The sequence below is a fragment of the Gracilinanus agilis genome, chromosome 4 (genome assembly GCF_016433145.1).
Source record: "Gracilinanus agilis isolate LMUSP501 chromosome 4, AgileGrace, whole genome shotgun sequence".
NCBI classification, from domain to species: domain Eukaryota; kingdom Metazoa; phylum Chordata; class Mammalia; order Didelphimorphia; family Didelphidae; genus Gracilinanus; species Gracilinanus agilis.
The window spans coordinates 90624837-90645906 of NC_058133.1; the positions used below are offsets into that span (position 1 = coordinate 90624837).

Below are 21070 nucleotides of genomic sequence, written 5' to 3' on the forward strand. Positions count from 1 at the left end.
ATGTATAGATTTGTAATCTCCTTTCATTTTATAGACATGAAAAATTATGTTTTTATTTTTAGTTATTACTAATTTTAATATATAGAAATCATTTTTATTGATATCCATCAAACTGATATGAACTAGGAAATTTCATGAAGGTTCACATGCTTCCAAGTCTTCCAGGGCAGCTAGGTGGCTCAGTGGATTGAGAGCCAGGCCCAAAGACAAGAGGTCCTGGATTCAAATCCAACCTCAGACACTTCCTTTCTAAGTGATCCTGGGCAAGTCAAAGAAGCCCCATTGCCTAATCTTTATCCCTCTTCTGTCTTTGAATCAATATATGGTACTGATTTTAAGATGGAAAATAGGGATTTAAAAAATAAATACCTAAATATATAATCTTCCCATAGAAATTCGTAATATGTCATCTTTCTTTTATTGTATAAGATTTTCAACTGGACACTAGTCTTTTGCTAAAAGATCTTCAGAGTTGCTGCCTGAGAAGAGGGGACCCAATTGAGCCCCAAACCTCAAATCCATTTTAGAGTGTCAAGTTTTGGTTCTATCATGATTAGTAATGAGAACTATGACCTGGGTCATCACTTTCCCTGCCAGGATCTCTGTAGAACAGGAGTTGGACAAGATATTATCTAAGGCTCTTTGTAGTAATAGCCTATCATTTATGTTTACCACTTTTAAATTTTTTATCTTCTTTTTTTTTGCATGCAATATAAGCTATTTCATTATCCTAAAACTCAACTTTGGCATTATGTAAAAGAAATATATGTATGTCAACAGGGGACAAAAAAAGTATTAACAATCCAAAATATATCTTTTTTCCAACTAACTCAGGATTCTGCAATAAATTCCTATTTGAAAAAGCTTACATTATTTTTTTTTCTAAAAAAAGTTCCTGTCGGAAATGACTATCAGTTTGGGCTGAAAGGCTCATTTCGATTGTGAAAACAGTAAGGAGAAGTTGCACTGTGGTAATTGCACTCTTTATCTTAGTGGCTAACAATCATTTTGTAAATGCATAGTATCATTTCCTTAAATGACTCAGAACAGAGTTAGATTTCAAAGTGCTACATGTTCACAGAGGTGCTGGGCACAGCTTCTTACTTTTGCCTCATTTTGGAACCTTTGGGAGATAAACAGATTTGGGATCTTCATGTGTGACAATGATGGATTCAGATTCTGCAAACAAATTATTTCAGGGTCCAACTGAAAAACCTCTTAACTTTGGAGAAGGAAGATGGAGAAGCCACTGGTTTTCTTTTCTCATCTAAATATGTCAGACCAAAAGGAAAAAACTTTCTACAAGGTGATTCACGCAATAGGGAAAGAAGCATCAAACAAAAACATAAAAAACAGGTGAAGTATTTTTTAGGTAACTGGTGAATAGGAATTTAATATATAATTATATTGAAATATTACTATTTGAAATGTGCTGCTATATATATATTAATTGGGGTGTTCAGGTAGAAAAATAATTTTCTTTCCAAAGGTAATACTAAAATTTTAAACCCAAAACATGAGAAAAAATGGAAAAAGTTAAGTGGTTCATGAAGGACTCCAAAAGAAAAGTTGTTTTAATGATACATCATCCTGTGAAATTTAAAATAAGAACACTAAAGGAAATAGGACCATATTCTTCAACCTTGTGTTTATCAAGTGAAAAAGTTATATCCTCTTGGATAAACTAGATTTTACTACTGTTTCATTTTATCGTTGTCGTCTATGTTTGTTTTCTCCTCTTAATCTTGTCAAGAATGAAAAAGAGCAGGGTTGAAAAACTTTAAATATTGTTTCAATATGTAGATACTTATCTCTGTGTGAGAGACAAAAATGAATAATAACATCATAAATGGAGGAAGAAATTATCCCTAAGAGCATTATTGAATAGAGAGTGAGATTTCGCAATTGTTGCTCTTTTTAAAATGCAGCTTATATTCTATTACAGAGATAAGGAAAAGAGAAATAGACTGAGCCTTCTCGTGCAGAAACCTGAATTCCATGATGATGTCAACATTGGGAGATCTGGGAACTTGACCAAAAGCATAAGGTGAATATTTTGGATTTCAAATCCACCCCAAGATCTGTCTGTTTTTGGACTTACTTTGGCATTAGATTTATTACATATTTAAATTTAAAATTAAGAATCTCTTATTGTTTTTAGCAATTGTATTATTCTTTAGGGGCTGGGAGTTATTTATTTCAAAAAGATATAAACATTTCAAAAACACGATAAAAAACTGAAATGTCAGAACAAAAAGGTTTTTTGGGAGTAAGTTAAATATCACTCCATGTCTTATTAACATTTAAAATGTGTGTAGCTTTCTATATTTTAACTTTTGCCTTTTGATTTTTTATCTATAAAAAGGAATAAAGGTCTAATGATTCTGTCTAATAACTAAAATGTAAGTCATTTATCTTTAAAGGCTTGAAAATTTTGCTTGTTTTTGTAAGAGGTAGTTAATAACATGTATACTTTGCTAACTTTAAGGTTTACTAAAATCTTTTATTAAAAATACAAGAACTTTCAAAATGGGACTTAATATTCTTTAGTTTTTTTAAATATTGGCAAAAAAGAGCAAACTATCTCGTGAAATTAAATCTATTATCAAATCATCAAATATTGTTTACATAAAAGAACAATGTTTCTAACTTATTATGTCATAAGCTATTAAAATATTTGTAATAATAAACTTAAAATATTCAAATTAAAATAAATAAAAAATAAATAAGTAATAATTTGTCATTCTCCTGAAATTCTGGTAGGCAAACCTCCTGTCCCCTTAACAAGCCAATAAATCAAATTCACCAAATGAAGGTAAATTGGGATAACTACTTGAAAGAAAATTCAACTCAACTTGCCACTGAAAAAATGTTGTCTATGTAGTATTTAGCATTTCAAAAGTTGGATGACCCAGTTTATTTGCTTTTCAACACAGCTTTTGATTAATTGCTCCATAAAGACTCAAACAATGCAAACAACTTGTGAAAAAATTGGAAATAATATTTTTTAATTTAAAAGACTGCATTATTTGAAAGGCAAAATGTCAGAAGAAATTAGACCAAATATTTCTGAAGACTCCAGTGGAAAGAAAGCTTCCATTATAAAGTAATCTAATCAGACACCTTCTGAAACAAGACAAAGAGAGCTCTCTGGCAGCTAGCATATGTTAAGTGAATCTCCATAAGGCTACTAAATATGCACTTCATCAAAGAGTATTTCATTTCTTGAACAGTGTCTCCCCTGAAGAAGCAGTGAAATGGGGTGAATCCTTTGATAAACTGCTATCCCATAAAGGTTAGTAGTATTTTTTTCTAACTAAAGACTATCATTCCATAATGAAAAATAATGCAAAATATGTTTGTAATTAAAAAGAAATGGCAGTTATCAAATTTAACTTTGATGGGTTATTTAGAGCACTACAAGTTTTTGATCTACTAAAGAGTCTAAGAATACTGTGGACTATTGACTAGTAAAATGAAGTATTGATTTGTTACTTTTTAGTGTTTCCTTCCATTTGAAGTGTATCATGATGGTAGCAATATTGACATCACCTTTTCCTCCCCTAAATATGAAAAAGGATAACAAGAAATAATTAAAAACTATTCTGCCCTAGGGGAAGCTGGGTAGCTCAGTGGATTGAGAACCAGGCCTAGAGACAGGAGGTCCTAAGTTTAAATCTGGCCTCAGACTCTTCCCAGCTGTGTGATCCTGGGCAAGTCACTTGACCCCCATTGCTTAGCCCTTACCACTCTTCTGCCTTGGACCCAATACACAGTATTGACTCCAAGATGGAAGAGAAGGGATTAAAAAAACAAACTATTCTGCCTTGAATAATGAGACAATTCCTTTTGTAAAGTAGGTTTCTCAAAGTGTTAATGAGAGAAATGTCGCAAACTACATCAGGATTTTTGTGAGTGTTCTTAATCATGTAAGAGTAGACAATGAAATTAGTTGTATTAATAAAAATAAAGCAATGGCTCTCAAAGTGTTCATTGTATTAACTCTTCTCACACACATAAATCTTCCATTTTTAAGAAGTAACAAGAATAATTAAAGGATAATTTAGAAGAAGCAGAGAATATTATCTAAAGATGGAAGTAGTTAGGTGAAATTACTTGAATGATGAAAAAGGAAATAGTGGTTGACAGTAAGTGGGGGTGGGGTTGATATACAGTATAGAAAAGACTATACAGTAATAAGAAAAAAAGAGAAGTACTGAAATTGTCAAAAACATTTAAAAAGACAAGTTAACCAAATTTATCTTTTTTTTTCAAACTACTCTAATTTAGCAGTTTGATAACAAAATAGTGGTCATCTGCACTTTGTTTTTACATAGGTCATTGAATCTGATTATTTCTTTAAATAGGATGAGGGAGAGGGGTAAAAAAAAATAAGAAGCAGCATTTGGCATTTGAAGACTTGCTCTATCTATCTATCTATCTATCTATCTATCTATCTATCTATCTGTCTATCATTGGTATCTACCTTAAAACAATCCTAAGAAATAGACACTATGAGTTTTATTCTATTTTCTCTCTACTTTATAATTGAAGGAACTGGGAGCTACAAAGTTTAAGGGATTCAAATGGCCATGATCACATATTTAGGAAATGATCGAGTCTTGAATAAATGGAGATTTTTGAACCCTGGACTTCATCCCCCAGAAATCCCTTAGTATTTCCCAAAATTCCCTTTAATCTCTCATCAGCCCCCATGTTTGCATGGTCACATGATTGTTTTATAAATTCTGTAGCTCTTCCCTCTTTCTCTCTTCCTCATGAGTGTGGTTGAAGTTAGTTTAGAACCTTTTCACTCTATTTTTTATGTTAGTTTAATATTAATAAAACTTCATAAAATATAATATTTAGTTATTTAATATTAATTTTAAAATCTACAGTCTGGATTTATTCAGATTATTTTAATCCTTTTTTACATAATAACAGTATCAGTGGGATCAGTAGTAATATGGAATCATGGAGCTAGAGTTGGAAGGGACTTCAGAGAACATCTAATTCAAACCTTTCATTTTATAGATGAGGAAATTCAAACTCAGAGAAGTTGTAATTTGCCAAAGCTCACATGGCCAGTAAGCGTTTCATGTTTTTCTGACTATAAGCAAAGCTTTGTCTAATATTCTCATTGTATTTATATGTCATGGAACATGAGTTATTGAAAAAATATAAATGAGTATCCCTCAGAAGGTAGCTGAGAAGTGCCTGAAGTGTGATTATGTGAACAGGATGAACAAATAAAGAATAAAAGCTTCAAAGGGAAATTGGAGCAAAAAGTGTCAAGGTGAACATCATGACCAAAAAAGGGGAGAGCAAGGCTCCTGCATACATAGTCCAAGGGCTCTACTGGAAAAATTGAAATGTCAGAAGAAATTGAAGAGCTCCCCCAGCACATTGGGTGGAAGGAAGTCATGGAAGTCAAGTCAATGAACATTTATTAAAAGTTTACTCTGTGCCAGGCACTGTGCTAAGCAATAGGAATGAGAAAAAGGAAAATCAATCCCTCTTTTCAAAAAGTTCACATTCCAGTCAGGGAGACAGCCTACAAAACTATATATAAACAAAATATATATAAGGAAAACTGGAGATAATCTCAAAAGGAGGGCATTGAGCAAAAGTTAAGATTTTTGTTGTTAGAACATGCAAACTGCTGGGATCATAAATGCATTTGAGTATTTTTCAACTAATTGGGAAGTTATATTTATTATGCATATATGTGTATATAGTACAAAAATTATTATCATTAGTTTCAATTTTTTCCCTACCAAAGAGTCTAAAAAGGAACTACATTGCCTAAATTGAAAGTCTCCCCCTTTTCCTTCCTTTATCCAGCACAGAAGAAAATAAGCAATGAATACAATAGTATCATGAAAGGCTGGAACTTGATTTTACCTTCAATATCATGTAACCCAAATACCTTTTCCTTGTAGGCTTAAGAAATACACACAAACATATGTATATATCTATGTATATACATATATAAAATATATATGAAATGTGTATGTGTATCTAATGTATATATATAATATGTGTATATAATATACATATAAATGTTGTATGTAAATTTTTGTTTGCTTGATATCTTTTCCATGAGGGTAGGAAATATTTTTGTCTTTCTTTGTTCCCCTTTCTTTAGCATAGTGCCTGGTACATAAGTTCTTTTAGATTAAATGACAAGATATCTTTGACATTATTGGCTCTGTTAGGATGAAAAAAAAATAACTTGAACTCAATATGCTTAGGCAACTCTCTAGAATATACCATCTAAATCAGAGATGGAGTTGGATCTAAATCAGTTTTAAAATCTTCATTGAGGAAAGAAGTATCTATACTCAGAACACCTTTATCCCCTAAGCAAATGAAATAATTGTCTTCCATTTGCTTGATAAATACCTGCTCATTTTCTTAAGAGTCCTGGCTCTGGAATTAGGCAACCTTGCTTGAAATTATCTTTCTGTCACTGTCAACATAATAATCTCACGCAAATTAAGCAGTAAATCAATAAGCATTTATTAAATATGCATTTACTAGGCTCTGAATTGAGAACTTAGCATACAAAGAAAGGCAAAAACAGTGTCTGCCTTCAAGGATTTGCTCTCTAATGGTGTGTGGGGGGGTGGGGGTGAAACGTGTAAAAATCTAGGAATCTTCAATTTATATTCCAAGTAGGTGAAGGCAATCTAGATGGGGAAGGCATTAGTAGTTGGGGGCAGGGGTAAGGGAGGAAAAAGAAAATGTTACTTTGACAGTAATAGCAAAAGTTTAATAAAATGTTCATTGAGAAATTTTGAAGGTTGGAGGATAGCTAGAGGTAAAGAGAAGGAAAAAGATGATGAGTTATGTGTTGTACATGTTGATTTTAGGATACTCATGTGACATCCAGTTTGAGATATTCAAGAGGCAGTTGGAGACACATTTAATATTCCTGGGCCTTAGTTTCCTAATATGTAAAATAAGACATAAGGACTAGATAACCAATGAGATCCCCTTCTATTTCTCTATTATCTTATTATCATTAAGCTGTCCTAATTATCCTATTATCATTAGGGTATCTTAATATCCTATTATCTCTCCTATTATCCTTCAAAGTTGTTTTTCTTCCCAACAGAGGTGTGAGGTAGGCATTCCAAGTATTATTAACTTCATTGTAGAATGAATGAAATCATATTTAGATTTTGGTCCCTCTTGGAACTCTGTTGCTCTCATTTTCATTATGTTGGCACGCATTAGAACTTGGGCTCTATGAACAATTTAAGAACCTACCCAGAGTCATCAAAGTGGTCTTCGGTTGAATTACATATATTACAAAATATTACAAAAAAGCCCTTAGATGATCAAGAACTTTCTTTTTATGTAAAAAATTATGTAAAAGTGAAGATGAAAGTATTCTTAAAAAAAGGTGTTCAAGCACAGAGATGGCAGACACATGTCCCACCACATTCCAGAGTATAGGCTGAATCAGATAAAGGTATAATTGCTAAATATTTAACAAAATAAAAATACAATAGAATCTAGATAATAGTAATATATGGTTTTCTAAGCCAGTACACAGCTACAGAGATCCTTATGCATGCTTTACCAGACCCATTTCTATTAGTTTCATACCCCTGGTTTAATGCATTTTATCTACTTGCTGAAAGAATAATAACTCATAATACTTTATGTGAAAGATTGAATTTATATTCATAACAAAGCTCTCAGTTAAACTGTACAATTAATTGTACCCTTTGTTTCTAGTTGAAGAAGCAATTTCAAAAAACTTGAGTGACTTGCCCAAAGCTACAAAAACATAAGAGAGCCAAGATTTAAGTTCACTATTCTTGCCTGACTCCCTTTCATTCCAAAAGATTCCTGATTCCCTTCCTCTTTATTTCCCTTCTCAAAGTATATACAAGTTATGACTGATTTTCTTGTACTTAATTCTGAAAAGAACTCATCATAGATAGAACATGAGCAGAACATATAAGTTACTCATACATAGGAAAGAGAGTGGGAAAAAAAGTTTCTTTGACATGCTAGAAATTATTATTAATCACCTTCATTAAGACTAGTGTTGGTTAGAGAAGGAAGTTCATGTTCCTCTTTTACATAAGAAGATGTGTACTTCTTAAAATTTTAACCTTCTGTCTTTTGTATACTGAATTTCCTTATTTGGGGTTTCTTATTTTATCTAAGATCTAAGACTTCAGTGTCCCTGGGAAAACATGATCTTGAATTGATTTTATTCACAGCAAACAGTTCAGTACAAACCTATCTGTAATATAAAAAATTAAAGTTTAGATGAAGTTATGAATGGTGTACATAAAGGGATCATCAGGTCAGAAGGTCCTGGTCTTTTCTTTGACAGGGTCAGAGCTCTTGATTCAAATCTTAGAGTAACAACACTGTAATCTAGTGTAGAGTGAACTGAGTTAAACTGCAGGATCTCCTGACTCTTGTTTCCTTGGCATCAGAAACTGAAACAACAGATGCCCAAGTTTCAATTTAGAAACATACAATTACATGTATTTCATATTTGTATGACACATTGAGCCAGCTTGTCCCAGGGTGGAAACTAGTTCAGGGTTATGGCAGGCACTTCTGGCAGATGTATTAATTTTTGCAGACCTCTGAAGTACCATTTAGTAAGTTACTTCCTCAGGCTAATGATAATTCCATTGCAGTACAAAACTCAATGCAGCCGCCAATAGTGGCTAACACAACCTAAGGCAGTGGGAGGAAAGAATGAAGAGGTAAGGCAATTTATATACCAAGAGGTTCTTGCTCAGCTGAGCATATTTTTTTTAAATTAAATATAACTATATATCTAAAATAGGAGAATTTCTCTTTAAGCAGCCACTTTTATTGTTAAAGGATTGCTCGAGTGACACCTTCCAATTTTGGGATTTATACAATTTTTTTGGATTTACATAATGCCTCAAAATTTATTCCATTCAATTGACACAGAATTCCCCTTCATATACTATGCACAGCACTGTTCTAGATATAAGAGGAGGTAAAAGAGAAAGAGAAGATATACAAAACTGAATGCAAAACTCCAGAGAACACCAGGGAGAAATAAGGTTTTCTAAAAATAGCAATGTAAGGAAATAGAAGACAATAAAAGAGTGAGAAAGATAATTAATCTCTTCAAGAAAATGAGAGCTATCGGGGAAATATTTCTTGAAAACTGGACATGATAAAAGGCAAAATTGGTAGGGAATAAACTAAAGCAGAAGAGATTTAAAAGAGGTGACAAGAATACACAAATCTAAACAAAAAAGTTCTTAAAAATCACCAATAATCACCATGGTGTGTTACTAATCTAGAGCCAGACATCTCAAAAAATGAAATCTAGTAGGTCTTAGGAAGCATTTGCCAAAAAAAAGACTAGTGGAGATGAAGGAATTTTAGCTCAATTATTTGAAATCCTAAAAGATGATGCTGGAAAAATGTTGTACTCAATATTCCAGCAAATTTGGAAAATTCATTAGTAGGCACTGAACTGGAAAATTTCAGTTTATATCCCTATCCTAAGGAAGAAAAAAGGCCAAAGATTGTTCAAATCACCTAACAGTTGAGCTCATTTCAAACCAGAAAGGTTATGCTTAAGATTCTGAAAGCTAGGCTTCAGCAATACTGGAACCAACGGTTTCCAGAAGAGCAGGTTGGTTTTCAAAGAGGCAGAAGAACTAGAGACCAAATTGCCAACACTTCTTGTTATAGAGAAAGCAGTGGTGTTCCAGAAAATAATTATCTACTTTTGCTTCATTGACTACATTAAAACATTTAAATATTTGTGTTACAACAAAATATGGTAAATCCTCTAAGAGAAGGGAGGACTACATCATCTTACTTATCTACTGGGGAACTAGTATGTGGTCAGCAACAGTTAGAACCAGAACATAAAAAAACTGATTGGTTTAAATAGCAAAAGGAGAACAATGAGGCTGTATATTGTCACCTTATTTATTTAACTTCTTTGCAGAGTACATAATGTGTAATTCCAGTCTGGATGATCAAAAGCCAGAAATTAAGGCTTCTGGGAGAAACACCAAGATTCTCAGATATGCAGAAGATATCACTCATGATGGCAGAAAGCTAGAAAGAATTTAAAAGCCTCTTGATGAAGGCAAAAAAAGAGTATAAAAGTTGGGTTGAAGTTTAACATTTAGAAAAATAAAACTAAGATATTTGCAACTGATTCCATCACTTCCTGGCCATAAGATGGAGAGGAAATGGAAGCAGTGTCAGGTTTTATATTCTTGGGCTGAATTATCAATTCAGATTATGACTATAACCATGAAATAAAAAAAAAGAAATTCTCCTTGAAATAAAATGTATGGTAAACCTGGACAGTACACTAAAAAAGCAGAGATCACCTTGCTAACAAAAGTCCACACATTTAAATATTTATATTTTTCCAGTATTAATAAATGCCTATGAGTAATGGACTATAAGGAAAGCAGAGAAAACCATTCAACTGACACTTTCAAATTTTGGTGCTGGAGATTTATGAGAATCCCTTGGATAGAAAAGAGATCAAATCAGTATATACTTAAAGCAGTTATTTTGGACTATTATCTGGAAAGGCAAATACTATAACTGAAGTTTAAATACTTTTGCCACATAATAAGACTATACTTCTTGGGAAATACCCTGCTATTAGGAAAGACTAATGGCAAAAGGAGTAGGGGATGACAGAAGAGACAATGGTTAGATAGTGTCATGGGAGCAACAAACATGACCTTGGATAGACTGCAGGAGATAGTGGAGGAAGTCCAGGCATGCTGAGGTCGATGGGAATTAGAAAAAGTCAGAAATGATTGAATAACTTAACAACAAAAAATGGATATTAGATATTATTGAAGCCCCATTTATAAGACAGAAATCCAAAAATGTAGTAAAAAAGACCTGGTTTTTATAAAATGTTCATTTGATACATTCTGGCTATCTGAGCTTAGGTCAAGTTACTTGATTCTTAGCATGCCCAAAACAATTTGGTAAAACTAGGCATTGCATAATAGCTATGGACATGAGTTTGGTAAAGGAATTTTTCTCACTGGGAGTTCTAGACTCCAGTGAAATTACAGGTCCTGATTTCCTACATTGTTGCATTAATAATACTTGATTTCTCTTAACTATCATAGTTAATCCATTTGAAAACAAGTGTCTCCTTAATAATATGCCTAAGCCATTTTTTCCTTTATTTTCCTTGTAAAAATACATTTTGAAGGTTTTACTATACCTTCAGAGTATTCCTTCCTAAATATTATTTCTCATTTAAGTAGAAGACTATTTTCTGAAAACCACAATAGGCTAGAGATCATTTAGATGAGAATATATTCCATTTATTATAACTGAGAGTTGTCCACATGACAAAGTAAGTTAGTTTCATATAGTAATGATAAACAAAGTCCTTTCAATATCATAGAATTTGTTAGTTCACCTGGGGAATAATTGTTACCCTTAAGAGTTGGGTAGTAACTCTGGTATGTGAACAAGGTAACCTAAAGTCAATGTAGTTTCTTCTTTCCTCAAAGTACAGTGCAGCCTTCTCCAACATATTAGCCCTCCACAACAGGAGACAATCACAGTTTCCTCATTTTATATTAGACCTGAGCTGGGGATAACTCAAATCCACTTGTATACTGAAATCCACTTCAGAGATCAGCATGGTAATTTGAATGTGTGAACTTCACTTCTAGATGGATTTTAGCAACTGTTGAGATGGAGAACAATCCTTTACTAAGTCTCCAATTTCTCTAAAGCTATTTCCCCTCCTACTGACCAAGAGCATTTGTCGCCATGACTTTTAATTTAAAAAAATCAAAACCAGAACCTAGGTTCATTTACAAATAATTTTGTTATTTGCTTCTAATTGTTCTTATCTGTCTAAATGAAAAATCATCAACTTGGTACTTTATATTAAATTATACTACATTACCTTATATATAATAAATGATTATAAATCATATATATTCATATATGTTTTTATATATGTATAATATACTATACATAAATACACACAGAGTAGATGAAGTGCTATTCCTGATGTCAGGAAGAATTGAGTTAAAATCTGGCCTCAAATACTATCTGTGGGACTCTGGACAAATCACTTTAACTCTGATTGACTCAGTTTCCTCAACTGTATAAGGGCAATCAAAAGAATACCTACCTCACAGTACTGTTGTGAGGATAATCAGAGATAATTTTTGTAAAATGCTTAGCATGATGCCTGGCACATAGTAGGGGCTCTATAAATACTAGCTATTATTATGTTTATATTTATTTTTATATTTACGTGAACTACTTAGCCAGAATCCAATGAAGAACATGTATCAAAAAATCTAACAAGAAGAATGCAGAATAAATAAAGTTCTCATTGGAAAAAAGAATAATTACTAGATAGATGGCAAAGAATTAGCCTTGGGAATGAGTTTCATATCTTTTCTGATTCTGTAGATGGTTTGCATTCTCTCAGTTTTGGATGTGGTTGTCACTTTCAATTTGGCAATTTAATAAAATCTTATGCATTAGTGTTCTCATTTACTCTCATTCTCATGAAAAAAACAAACCCAGATTAGAATGTGCAATTGTTTCAAAAAAACTGTCTTTGTAGCTAGAAATGTTGGAAGGATTTTTTTAAAGAGACTGTCAAATAAGTAGCCAAAGGATATGTATTTTATTTGTAAACAAAAGTCATCTTTCTAAAGCCCCAAATTCACCTAAAGCCTGGAGAGGATTGCTGAAATCCATTCTGAAAAAAAAAATGTAAAATTAAAGTAGTTTTGGGATTTAGGTATAATGCAAACTACTTGTGATGATTTCATCCAGCAAAAGGAAGTTGGTAAAAGGAATTCTGGGGCAGAAAATGAAGCAAAATATACTTTCAAATTATATTTCCTCCTTAGGACTCTGTATTAATACGATAGAGTTAGGAAATAGAAATATGATTTCATTGTTAAAACGAACTCTGACAGTGGCAGTGGAGAGTCTACATTCTCTTTGCAATGGCATATTAAGTAGAGGGTGACACAGTCAGTACAAAGTACATGAAAATCAACAGATCACATCCCAAGTTCTTATACTATCACCTTGGTTTAAAACATTAAAAAGAGAGAATAAATATTTTAGATATCTAGTTCTTGAGACTTAGGGATTAATGGTAGTTGGGAAAATTCCGATTCATGAAGTATCTAAGATAATAATTGACTGCTCACATTCTCTCTTTAAAGAAAAATAATGCTTAACATAAGAACCTAATCATAAAAACTTTACATAAAGTCATAGATTTATAGCTTCAAAGAATATTAGATGAAATCAAGTTTAGACTTTCCTAGAATTACACAACTCCAGCTATTATTTATTAGAGGTTGAATTTGTAAGATTTTTATTATTGCAAATGCAGCACTCTATTCTGTGTTCTATACTACTCATGAAATAAGCAAGAGTAGAAAAGTGTTGAGTAAAATATTAATCACTTGCTTCTTCTTTCTATTATGGGATGCCTTGTTGATGATTTGTTTTGTTTTTTAGTTATTGCTGAGTTGTTCAGGAACTAAGCAGTTGGATATTGTTGGATATAGTGCAAGGAAATGAATAAGTTATACTTATGGTCCCATGGGACTAATCAAAAATTGCCCCTAGTTGGGGAGGGTAGTCAAGGATAGGGGCAGAAACAGTGCAAATAAGCAGAGTTCAGTTTATGGGGCAAAGGTTTTCATGTGGACAAAATCAAGAGATAGCAATGAGGGACTTCCTCCTGATAAGTGAATGTGAGTAGAGTTAAGGATTATGAATTTAAGATACCATCTTCCAAATCATTGACAAAATATCAAACATAACTGGCCAAAGATAAAGTTCTGTGGCAAAAATTAACTATATATCTATAATCAATCATATTATCTTGTCCTCATTGATTTATTTTCCAAGAGTTATATCAATCAAGAAGCATTTATTAATCACCTATTATATGCCCCATAGAAATGTGCTAAGTGCTTGAGATAAAGAGAAGTGTGTATCTCAGACCTAAAGGAGCTGTTTTTCTAATGTGAGAGACATATATAAAAATATGTGAAATACATGAGAACATTTACATATACAAAAATGTCCAAAAGGTCATAAATAAAAATTGAATAGATTATATATTACTTACTTTAAATATACAGGGAGAGAGATCTGTGCATGAATATATATTGAATTTAATGTGATGGCAAACCATCTGGTTCTTCTAAATTGTCATCTGCTTTATTCACTGTGTTTTTAAATATTTCCTCATGCTCTTTTTTTATTCTCCTCTTTTCTTCTTTCTTTTCTTCTTTCTTTCCTCCTCCCTTCCTTTCTTTACCTCTTTCTTTCTTTCTGTCCTCTCCCTTTTTCTCTCTCTCTTTCTATCTCTCTCTTCTTTGTTTCCAAATTACAAAAAAAAATTTACTCTTCCTTCACCTCAAGCCCCTCAAAGCCATTTCATAAAATACATTCAAATAAGTAAAATTTTATTGCATTTGTTCTGTCTGGAAATATTTAACTCATCCTGCAACTATATTCCATCATCTCTACACTCAGATGTTTTCCTTTACTATACAAAAAATAGACTCAAATTAAATTTAAGGTATTTTAGGGAAGATATACACTAGTAGCTAGGAGATTTTTAAAAATATATACTATAGAAAAGGACTTGAGTTGAATTTTGAAGAAAATGAAGAGTGCCTAAGTAAGCAGGGGTAAAGGAGAGAGTTAGTTCTAAGCATATGTGATTATCACTATCAAGTTTCTGAGATATGAAATGGAGTTTTGTGCATGAAGAGCAATATGAAGGCTAATTTTGATGAATTCAGAACGAGACAAAGGAAGTTTTGTATATTAAGATTTGAAAGATAGTTAGGTATCAGGTTATAAAGGCTCAGTGGTACTTTTGTCTCCATTTGATAGACAAAGGAATTATGACAGAATTTAAATAATGTACCCAGCACCACCCAGCTATCAAGTGTCTAAGGTTGGATTTAAACTCAAACCTCTTGATTACAGTTATAGCACTCAAAAATGTTTCCTCGATATTGAAAATATATTCTCAAAAGAGTCATTTTAAGGAGGGGGAGTATTAAACCAGTTTTATACATTGGTCAAATGGATCTCTGAGAGTTTGTTAACTTGCCCAAAGTATTGGAGCATTGAAGACAAAACATGAGGAAGCATTATTTTGAAATTATATTTCCTTCCCCATTACTTAACAAATTGCTTTTTCTTTTCAGGCAGAAAAATTTCCCCCCACATTTTGCCTTAATGACATGTTACTGAGAAGAGACAGAGATTAAACTTAAAATCATCAGGCTCACTTTTTTTCAATTAAACAAACATTATTAGATTTTCTCTCATGTTGAGAAATTACATTAGTTTTGAATAAATAATTGCTGATTCTAGAAAAAAATATTTCTCATCAGTATTTGTGCTCCTGTCCTAGTGTTAAATAGTAAAATTCTTAGATGATTCTAATCTTTCAAAGATACATCATTTTCCTCTTTTGTTTCCTTTTCTTTATTGGTAGATGGATTTGATGCTTTTACCAAGTTCCTTAAAACTGAATTCAGTGAAGAAAACATTGAATTTTGGGCAGCCTGTGAGGATTTCAAGAAAAGCCAAGAACCCCATCAACTGTTCCATAAAGCAAAAGCAATATATGAGAAATTCATACAGAATGATGCTCCACAGGAGGTATAGTAAAAAAAAGGGAAGAAAGAAAGAAGAGAAATAAGGAGGAATTGAAAGAGGGGGAAAGGTCATAAAAATCTAAAAGAGGTTGATAAAAGTTGCATCAGCAAGAATTCACTTGATAAAAATGAATAGATTCACTCTACTATCAAGTTCAAAATTGTGCTAAAGTAATAGTGGCTATATATTAGTATTTTCAGAAACTATATAGGTAAACCTAGACATACCAAATATATTACATGTTTTTTATCCAAATAAAAGTGTGTATATACATGTGTATTTATCTTTAGATCTACATATATTCTTATATATACATATATACGTATAAACCATTGTATGTGACTAGATAGGAGGCAATATGGGCTGATCTACTCCACTCACACCAGTCATACTTGTAACATCCATGATCCTGAGATGGGTTAAAGCTGCATCACAGAATTCCATAGTGCTTCCCAGAACTCCAAGAGAGGGGGCAGTTAAGGGCAGTTGGAGACCTGGTAAAAAAAGCCAGGTCACCCCTCTTCTAGGATGTTACATACTTAGAGGCAGCTAGGTGGCACAATAGATGGAATACTAAACTTGGAATCAGGGAGGACTAAGTTCAAATCTTCCCTTTTATATTAGCAATAGGATTTTGGTCAAGTCACTTTATTTCTGTCTGTCTTTTTTCTTCTTATGTAAAGGGAGTAGAGTAGCAGTAGGCACCTGGCTTCCAGCGTTATTGTGAGAATCAAATAAAATAATATTTGTCAGATGGTTTGCAAACATGAAAATGCATACAATGCTAGCAATTATTATTATAATCATCATCTTCCCTACCTAACCATGTTCATAGAGAACTTTGACCCAAACTACCATTGCTATCTGATTCATAGTTTTGGATGATCCAGATCAAAATACTTAGTATTCTCTGTTACTGAGAAGTGTATAAGAGCCTTTAGTTTGGGCAGGAGCATAGGAAGGAGAAATCTTTTTTTCATCCTGACACTTCGAAATAGGTTTGTTTTCTGTCATTAGTTCTTTCTCTGGTTACTCCTTGTTTGAAGATAAAATGTAGGCAAGTCACAAAGCATTTATTAATCATGAATTTCAAATGAATGGTAAGAGAAATTTTCAGGTATTATGAAGAAATGTATTTAAATATTTTCAAAATGAATAAAAAGGAAAGTGGGCGCAAACATCTTAGATAATCAGGAATGGCCTCATATAAGAGATGACATATGAGTGGAACCTTGAAAGAAATTAGCAATTTCAAATTATGGAGAGGTGAAATATGGATTTATTCCAAATACTTGAGATTATAAAGAAGCAGAAGTTTAGGAGATATAATGTCATTTTTGAGGAATTTCAAGAAAGTTACATAGAATGAAACTAAACAGAATATATTGGACCAAGGCAGTGAAAGTTTTATGTTACCAAAAAGAAGAGTGAGTATTTTTTAGCAAGAAATTGATAATTTAACTTATCCTTTAAGAATATTACAGTGTGTGGGCAGCTGGGTAGCTCCATGGATTGATAGCCAGGTCTAGAGACGGGTGGTCCTAGGTTCAAATCTGGCCTCAGCCACTGCCCAGCTGTGTGACCCTGGGCAAGTCACTAAACCCCCATTGCCTAGCCCTTACCACTCTTATGCCTTGGAGCCAATACACAGCATTGACTCAGAGATTGAAGGTAAGGGTTTAGAAAAAAGAATATTACAGTATCATTTATGTAAAGAATTAATTGGAGAAAAAGGTAGGGAGATCAGTTGCTTGAAAATATCAGTGAGAGGGTATAAGGACTTGAACTCATTATGGATGAGTGACCAGAAAGGAGACAATTGAGAAAGTTGAGCAGGGATTGGAGGAGAATTGATAAGACTTTAATGACTGACAAGAGGGAAGAGTTAAGGATGACTTTGAGGTTAGCATTGCATGTAAGATTTTAAAAAAGGGAGACTTAGGGATGGTTTTTCCAAGCAAGATAACAGTTTATTATTAGGGTATGAACTTATGAATAAATGGGTCTTGACTTGCCTTGATTTATGCCAAAAAAAAAAAACCTAACAGAAGGAAAACTTCCTTTTTATAGGTTTGAGGAGTATTCAACAAAGAATGGGAAAGTGCAGATGACATCATGGGTTTGAAAACAACATGATTGATTGCATAGCTGAGGCATGAGGAATACTATGATTGGTTGGAAATTGGAAATGAGCTAACAACAGTCCCCATTTTCCTACTTGTGATTAAGAAGTATTCTTGTTTGAGTCCACCTGCAAAGAAAAAGTCAATGATCCAGAGTTAGTGGATATCAAACCCAACATCCTTGGAGAATGATTTGATAGTGTAAAAATATAAGACCAGATTCCTCAGAGTTCACCCACATCCCCAAAGATAATAGAATTCCTCAAGGCAAGAATAGAACATGATAAGAAGGACTTATTTCTAAACTTAACTCACTAAAGACTAGCTGAATTCTGAACAAAGTTCAGAGACAGAGAACCATGACTTAAGCAGTTACAGGACAAAATCAATTACAGAATAAAATCAAAATACAGCTACAGGACAAAATCAATTACACAGTAAAATTAAATACAAAATATAAAATTACTTTTTGCTTTTCTCATTAGGAGGTTGGGTGAACAGAAATATAAAAGTGGCATCATAAAAAATAGGGAAGTTTGAAAGATGGGTTGGGTATATTTGAAGAGAAAATTAGTTCCATTTTATACATGTTACATTTGAGACATAGGGGGTATTCAGTGTCAGTTAAATTGCATTTTGTTTGGATTTGAAATTGATGATTTGAAAGTGTTCTGCTGTCTCATGTTTGCTCACATACATTACTTTCCTTTCTATCCTAAAACGATAATTTAAAGACATTTATGATGAATATGGAAATATTTTGGAAAGACACAACAGAGATCTGAAATCCTTAATAGGATAATTGCATTTGCATTTTTTTCTTTGCTTGGATGGGACCTTATAGCCACTGAACCTCACAGAGAATATTGACTGGCATGTCATAACCTTTATGTGGCTGGTTTCATTTTCTAGGAAATTGATAGTTAACTTTCCTTAGTTTGAGGTTTTTTTTTAAACAGTGTTTCATCTTGAATGCTAGCAAAAAAAATGCATGCTGCAAGTCATCTCTTTCTCACTTGCCTAAATTTACCCTCTCCTTGGCTTTCAGTATTTAAAGGTATTAGCAAAAGAGAATTAGAAAATTTCTTCTTCCCACAATTTAACATACAGGTAAGTAACAAAGATGTGAGCTGAATAGGTTAGGTTACAGTCAAGAAAAGAAAGATTCATGTTGGGAAAAACCTATGCTAGTGTCTCTGGTATTCTGGATCACAATTTTAGGACAAGAACAATTTGGGGAAAGAGACTTAAAGAAGAAGGAAGGAGAGAGAAACCAAACTTTGCCTTTTTCACAACTGAGTGCATCAATAGCTTTGAACTAATAATAGTTTCTTTCCCATTATCTAGGTAAACCTTGACTTTCACACCAAAGAAATAATTTTTAAGAGTATATCCCAACCCACTATCCACAGTTTTGATGCTGCTCAAAGCAGAGTTTATCGGCTTATGGAGCAAGACAGCTACACACGGTTTTTGAGATCAGACATCTATTTAGACTTAATAAATGGAAGACCTCTGAAAACAACAAACCTTCGAAGGCGATCGCGCTCCTTTACCTTCAACGAATTCCCAGATGAAAAACCAGATATTGCCATTTGGCTATAAAAACCCTTAATTTTACTCATGAATCACGATAATATCTTCCAACTGGACTTATGATATTGACTGTTAATTTTAACAAATTTAACCAACTATAACTTGTTATGGTGAATTTAAGAAATATAATTGGCAACACTTCTCACAAGAAAGGGAGGCTGTAAAATAAGTTGTTCTGTCCATAGATAGCTTCATTTAAAAATATTTCATTCCTTATAGTCTATAATTTCAAAAAACTAAAAAACAAAACAAAACTATGATTTCACTGATGAAAGAAACTTAGAGTTAAGTAAATTCCTTCTACAAGGTATCTTTACATGTTGGAAAATTCTCTGCATTTTATAATCTTAGAGTTGGTAATTGAGTGGCATTTTTTTCAAAACTGTATAATGATTATATTCCATGTAGCTTTTAATCTAATTTTCCTTTAATAAGAAGCAGAAATAATATACAGATATATGCTTTACTTTAGAAATATTTAAGTTTTAATATGTGTTGCATGGCATTAATGTCTATATTTAAATGATGCTGTACAATTTGCTTTCACACCTTCATGTACTTGAAATTCATAGAAAAAAAGAATTTATACTAAAAATTCCTTCATATTTATTTCTCATACTATTTTGATTTATTACATATGCTAGAACTAGTTACTGTTCATTCCTTATTAATTAATTTTAATATATGCAATTATTATTGTTATTATAAAGTATAGAACATACTGAGTTTTTCTATTACTAATCTGAATAGCAAGTCAACTTCTGGGGGATATTTTGAAATTTTGAGACTTATGTTTTTTACTTTTCAAAGTCATCTAAAATTATATGTTCTGAATATGTTGTTCTATTTATTAGACTTTTGTAAAACACAATTTTTATGTTCTTTATGCATCTGGTGGATATTTGATGATGGCCAACTATGTCTTCATCTTCATGTCATGGATCAAGGCCAATAATGTATTTCTCAAATCCTGGTTAATCTCATTATGTGGAAATAGTTCAAAGAATTTGAACAAATTGATTATTCATTAATAAGCACTGTTATAGTCATCAAAGTGTACTAGGCAATATACTAGATACGGTTGAATTTTTGTTAAATAATTATATCTCAATGAACTTTTGGGAGGAATGGAATTAGGGAGTAAAAAACTGACGACAAAATGAACAAATGGAGAGATTATATATTATTCTAGAAAATTAATTCAAAATGAATGAATGTTAGAATCGCAAATGTTCTTTGAAGACAACTTCCTTTTTGCCTTTGAATGTCCAGTGCCTATAAAAGATGTTTAAATTGAACTGAATAACAAACCACAATCTTAAAAGGACATCTTTTTAACCATAAAAATGGGCTTGTGTATAAGTATGTACATGTGTATGTAAACACCAAAATTTTAAAATTCATTATAAGTCATAAGTCAGATTTTCTATCAATTAAAACATTTTTATCATCTCTCATAATGTCTTTGTAAATTCAGGGAGTGATTATCTTCAGCTAGTTGGTGCAGTAGATGAAATAAAGGGCCTGGACTCAAGAAGAACTTAGATCAATCTAGCATGATACTTTTTAAAAAAAATTCTGAGCAAGCCTCTTAATGTGTGTCTGCTTCTTTTTCATCAAATATACAAATGGCATCATAATAGTACCTG

The 21070-nt window shown here is 32.4% G+C and overlaps 1 protein-coding gene across 1 annotated transcript; it reads left to right on the top strand.

Moving 5' to 3' along the window:
• Window positions 1-1099: 1099 nt before the first annotated feature.
• RGS18 (regulator of G protein signaling 18) lies at window positions 1100-19441 on the top strand. The gene is made up of 5 exons (XM_044673982.1): window positions 1100-1356; window positions 1946-2047; window positions 3234-3295; window positions 15539-15705; window positions 19173-19441. Exons 1-5 carry the CDS (start codon window positions 1238-1240, stop codon window positions 19428-19430), a joined length of 708 nt encoding a protein of 235 aa, XP_044529917.1. The 5' UTR covers window positions 1100-1237; the 3' UTR covers window positions 19431-19441.
• The last annotated feature ends 1629 nt before the right edge of the window (window positions 19442-21070 follow it).

Bases quoted from the DNA above. Each gene is read 5' to 3' on its own strand.
- RGS18 (XM_044673982.1), top strand. From the start codon at position 1,238: ATGGAGAAGCCACTGGTTTTCTTTTCTCATCTAAATATGTCAGACCAA. The intron at 1,357-1,945 runs GTGAAGTATTTT...ATTCTATTACAG, and splicing joins AACAAAAACATAAAAAACAG to AGATAAGGAAAAGAGAAATA. The intron at 3,296-15,538 runs GTTAGTAGTATT...CTTTATTGGTAG, and splicing joins TAAACTGCTATCCCATAAAG to ATGGATTTGATGCTTTTACC.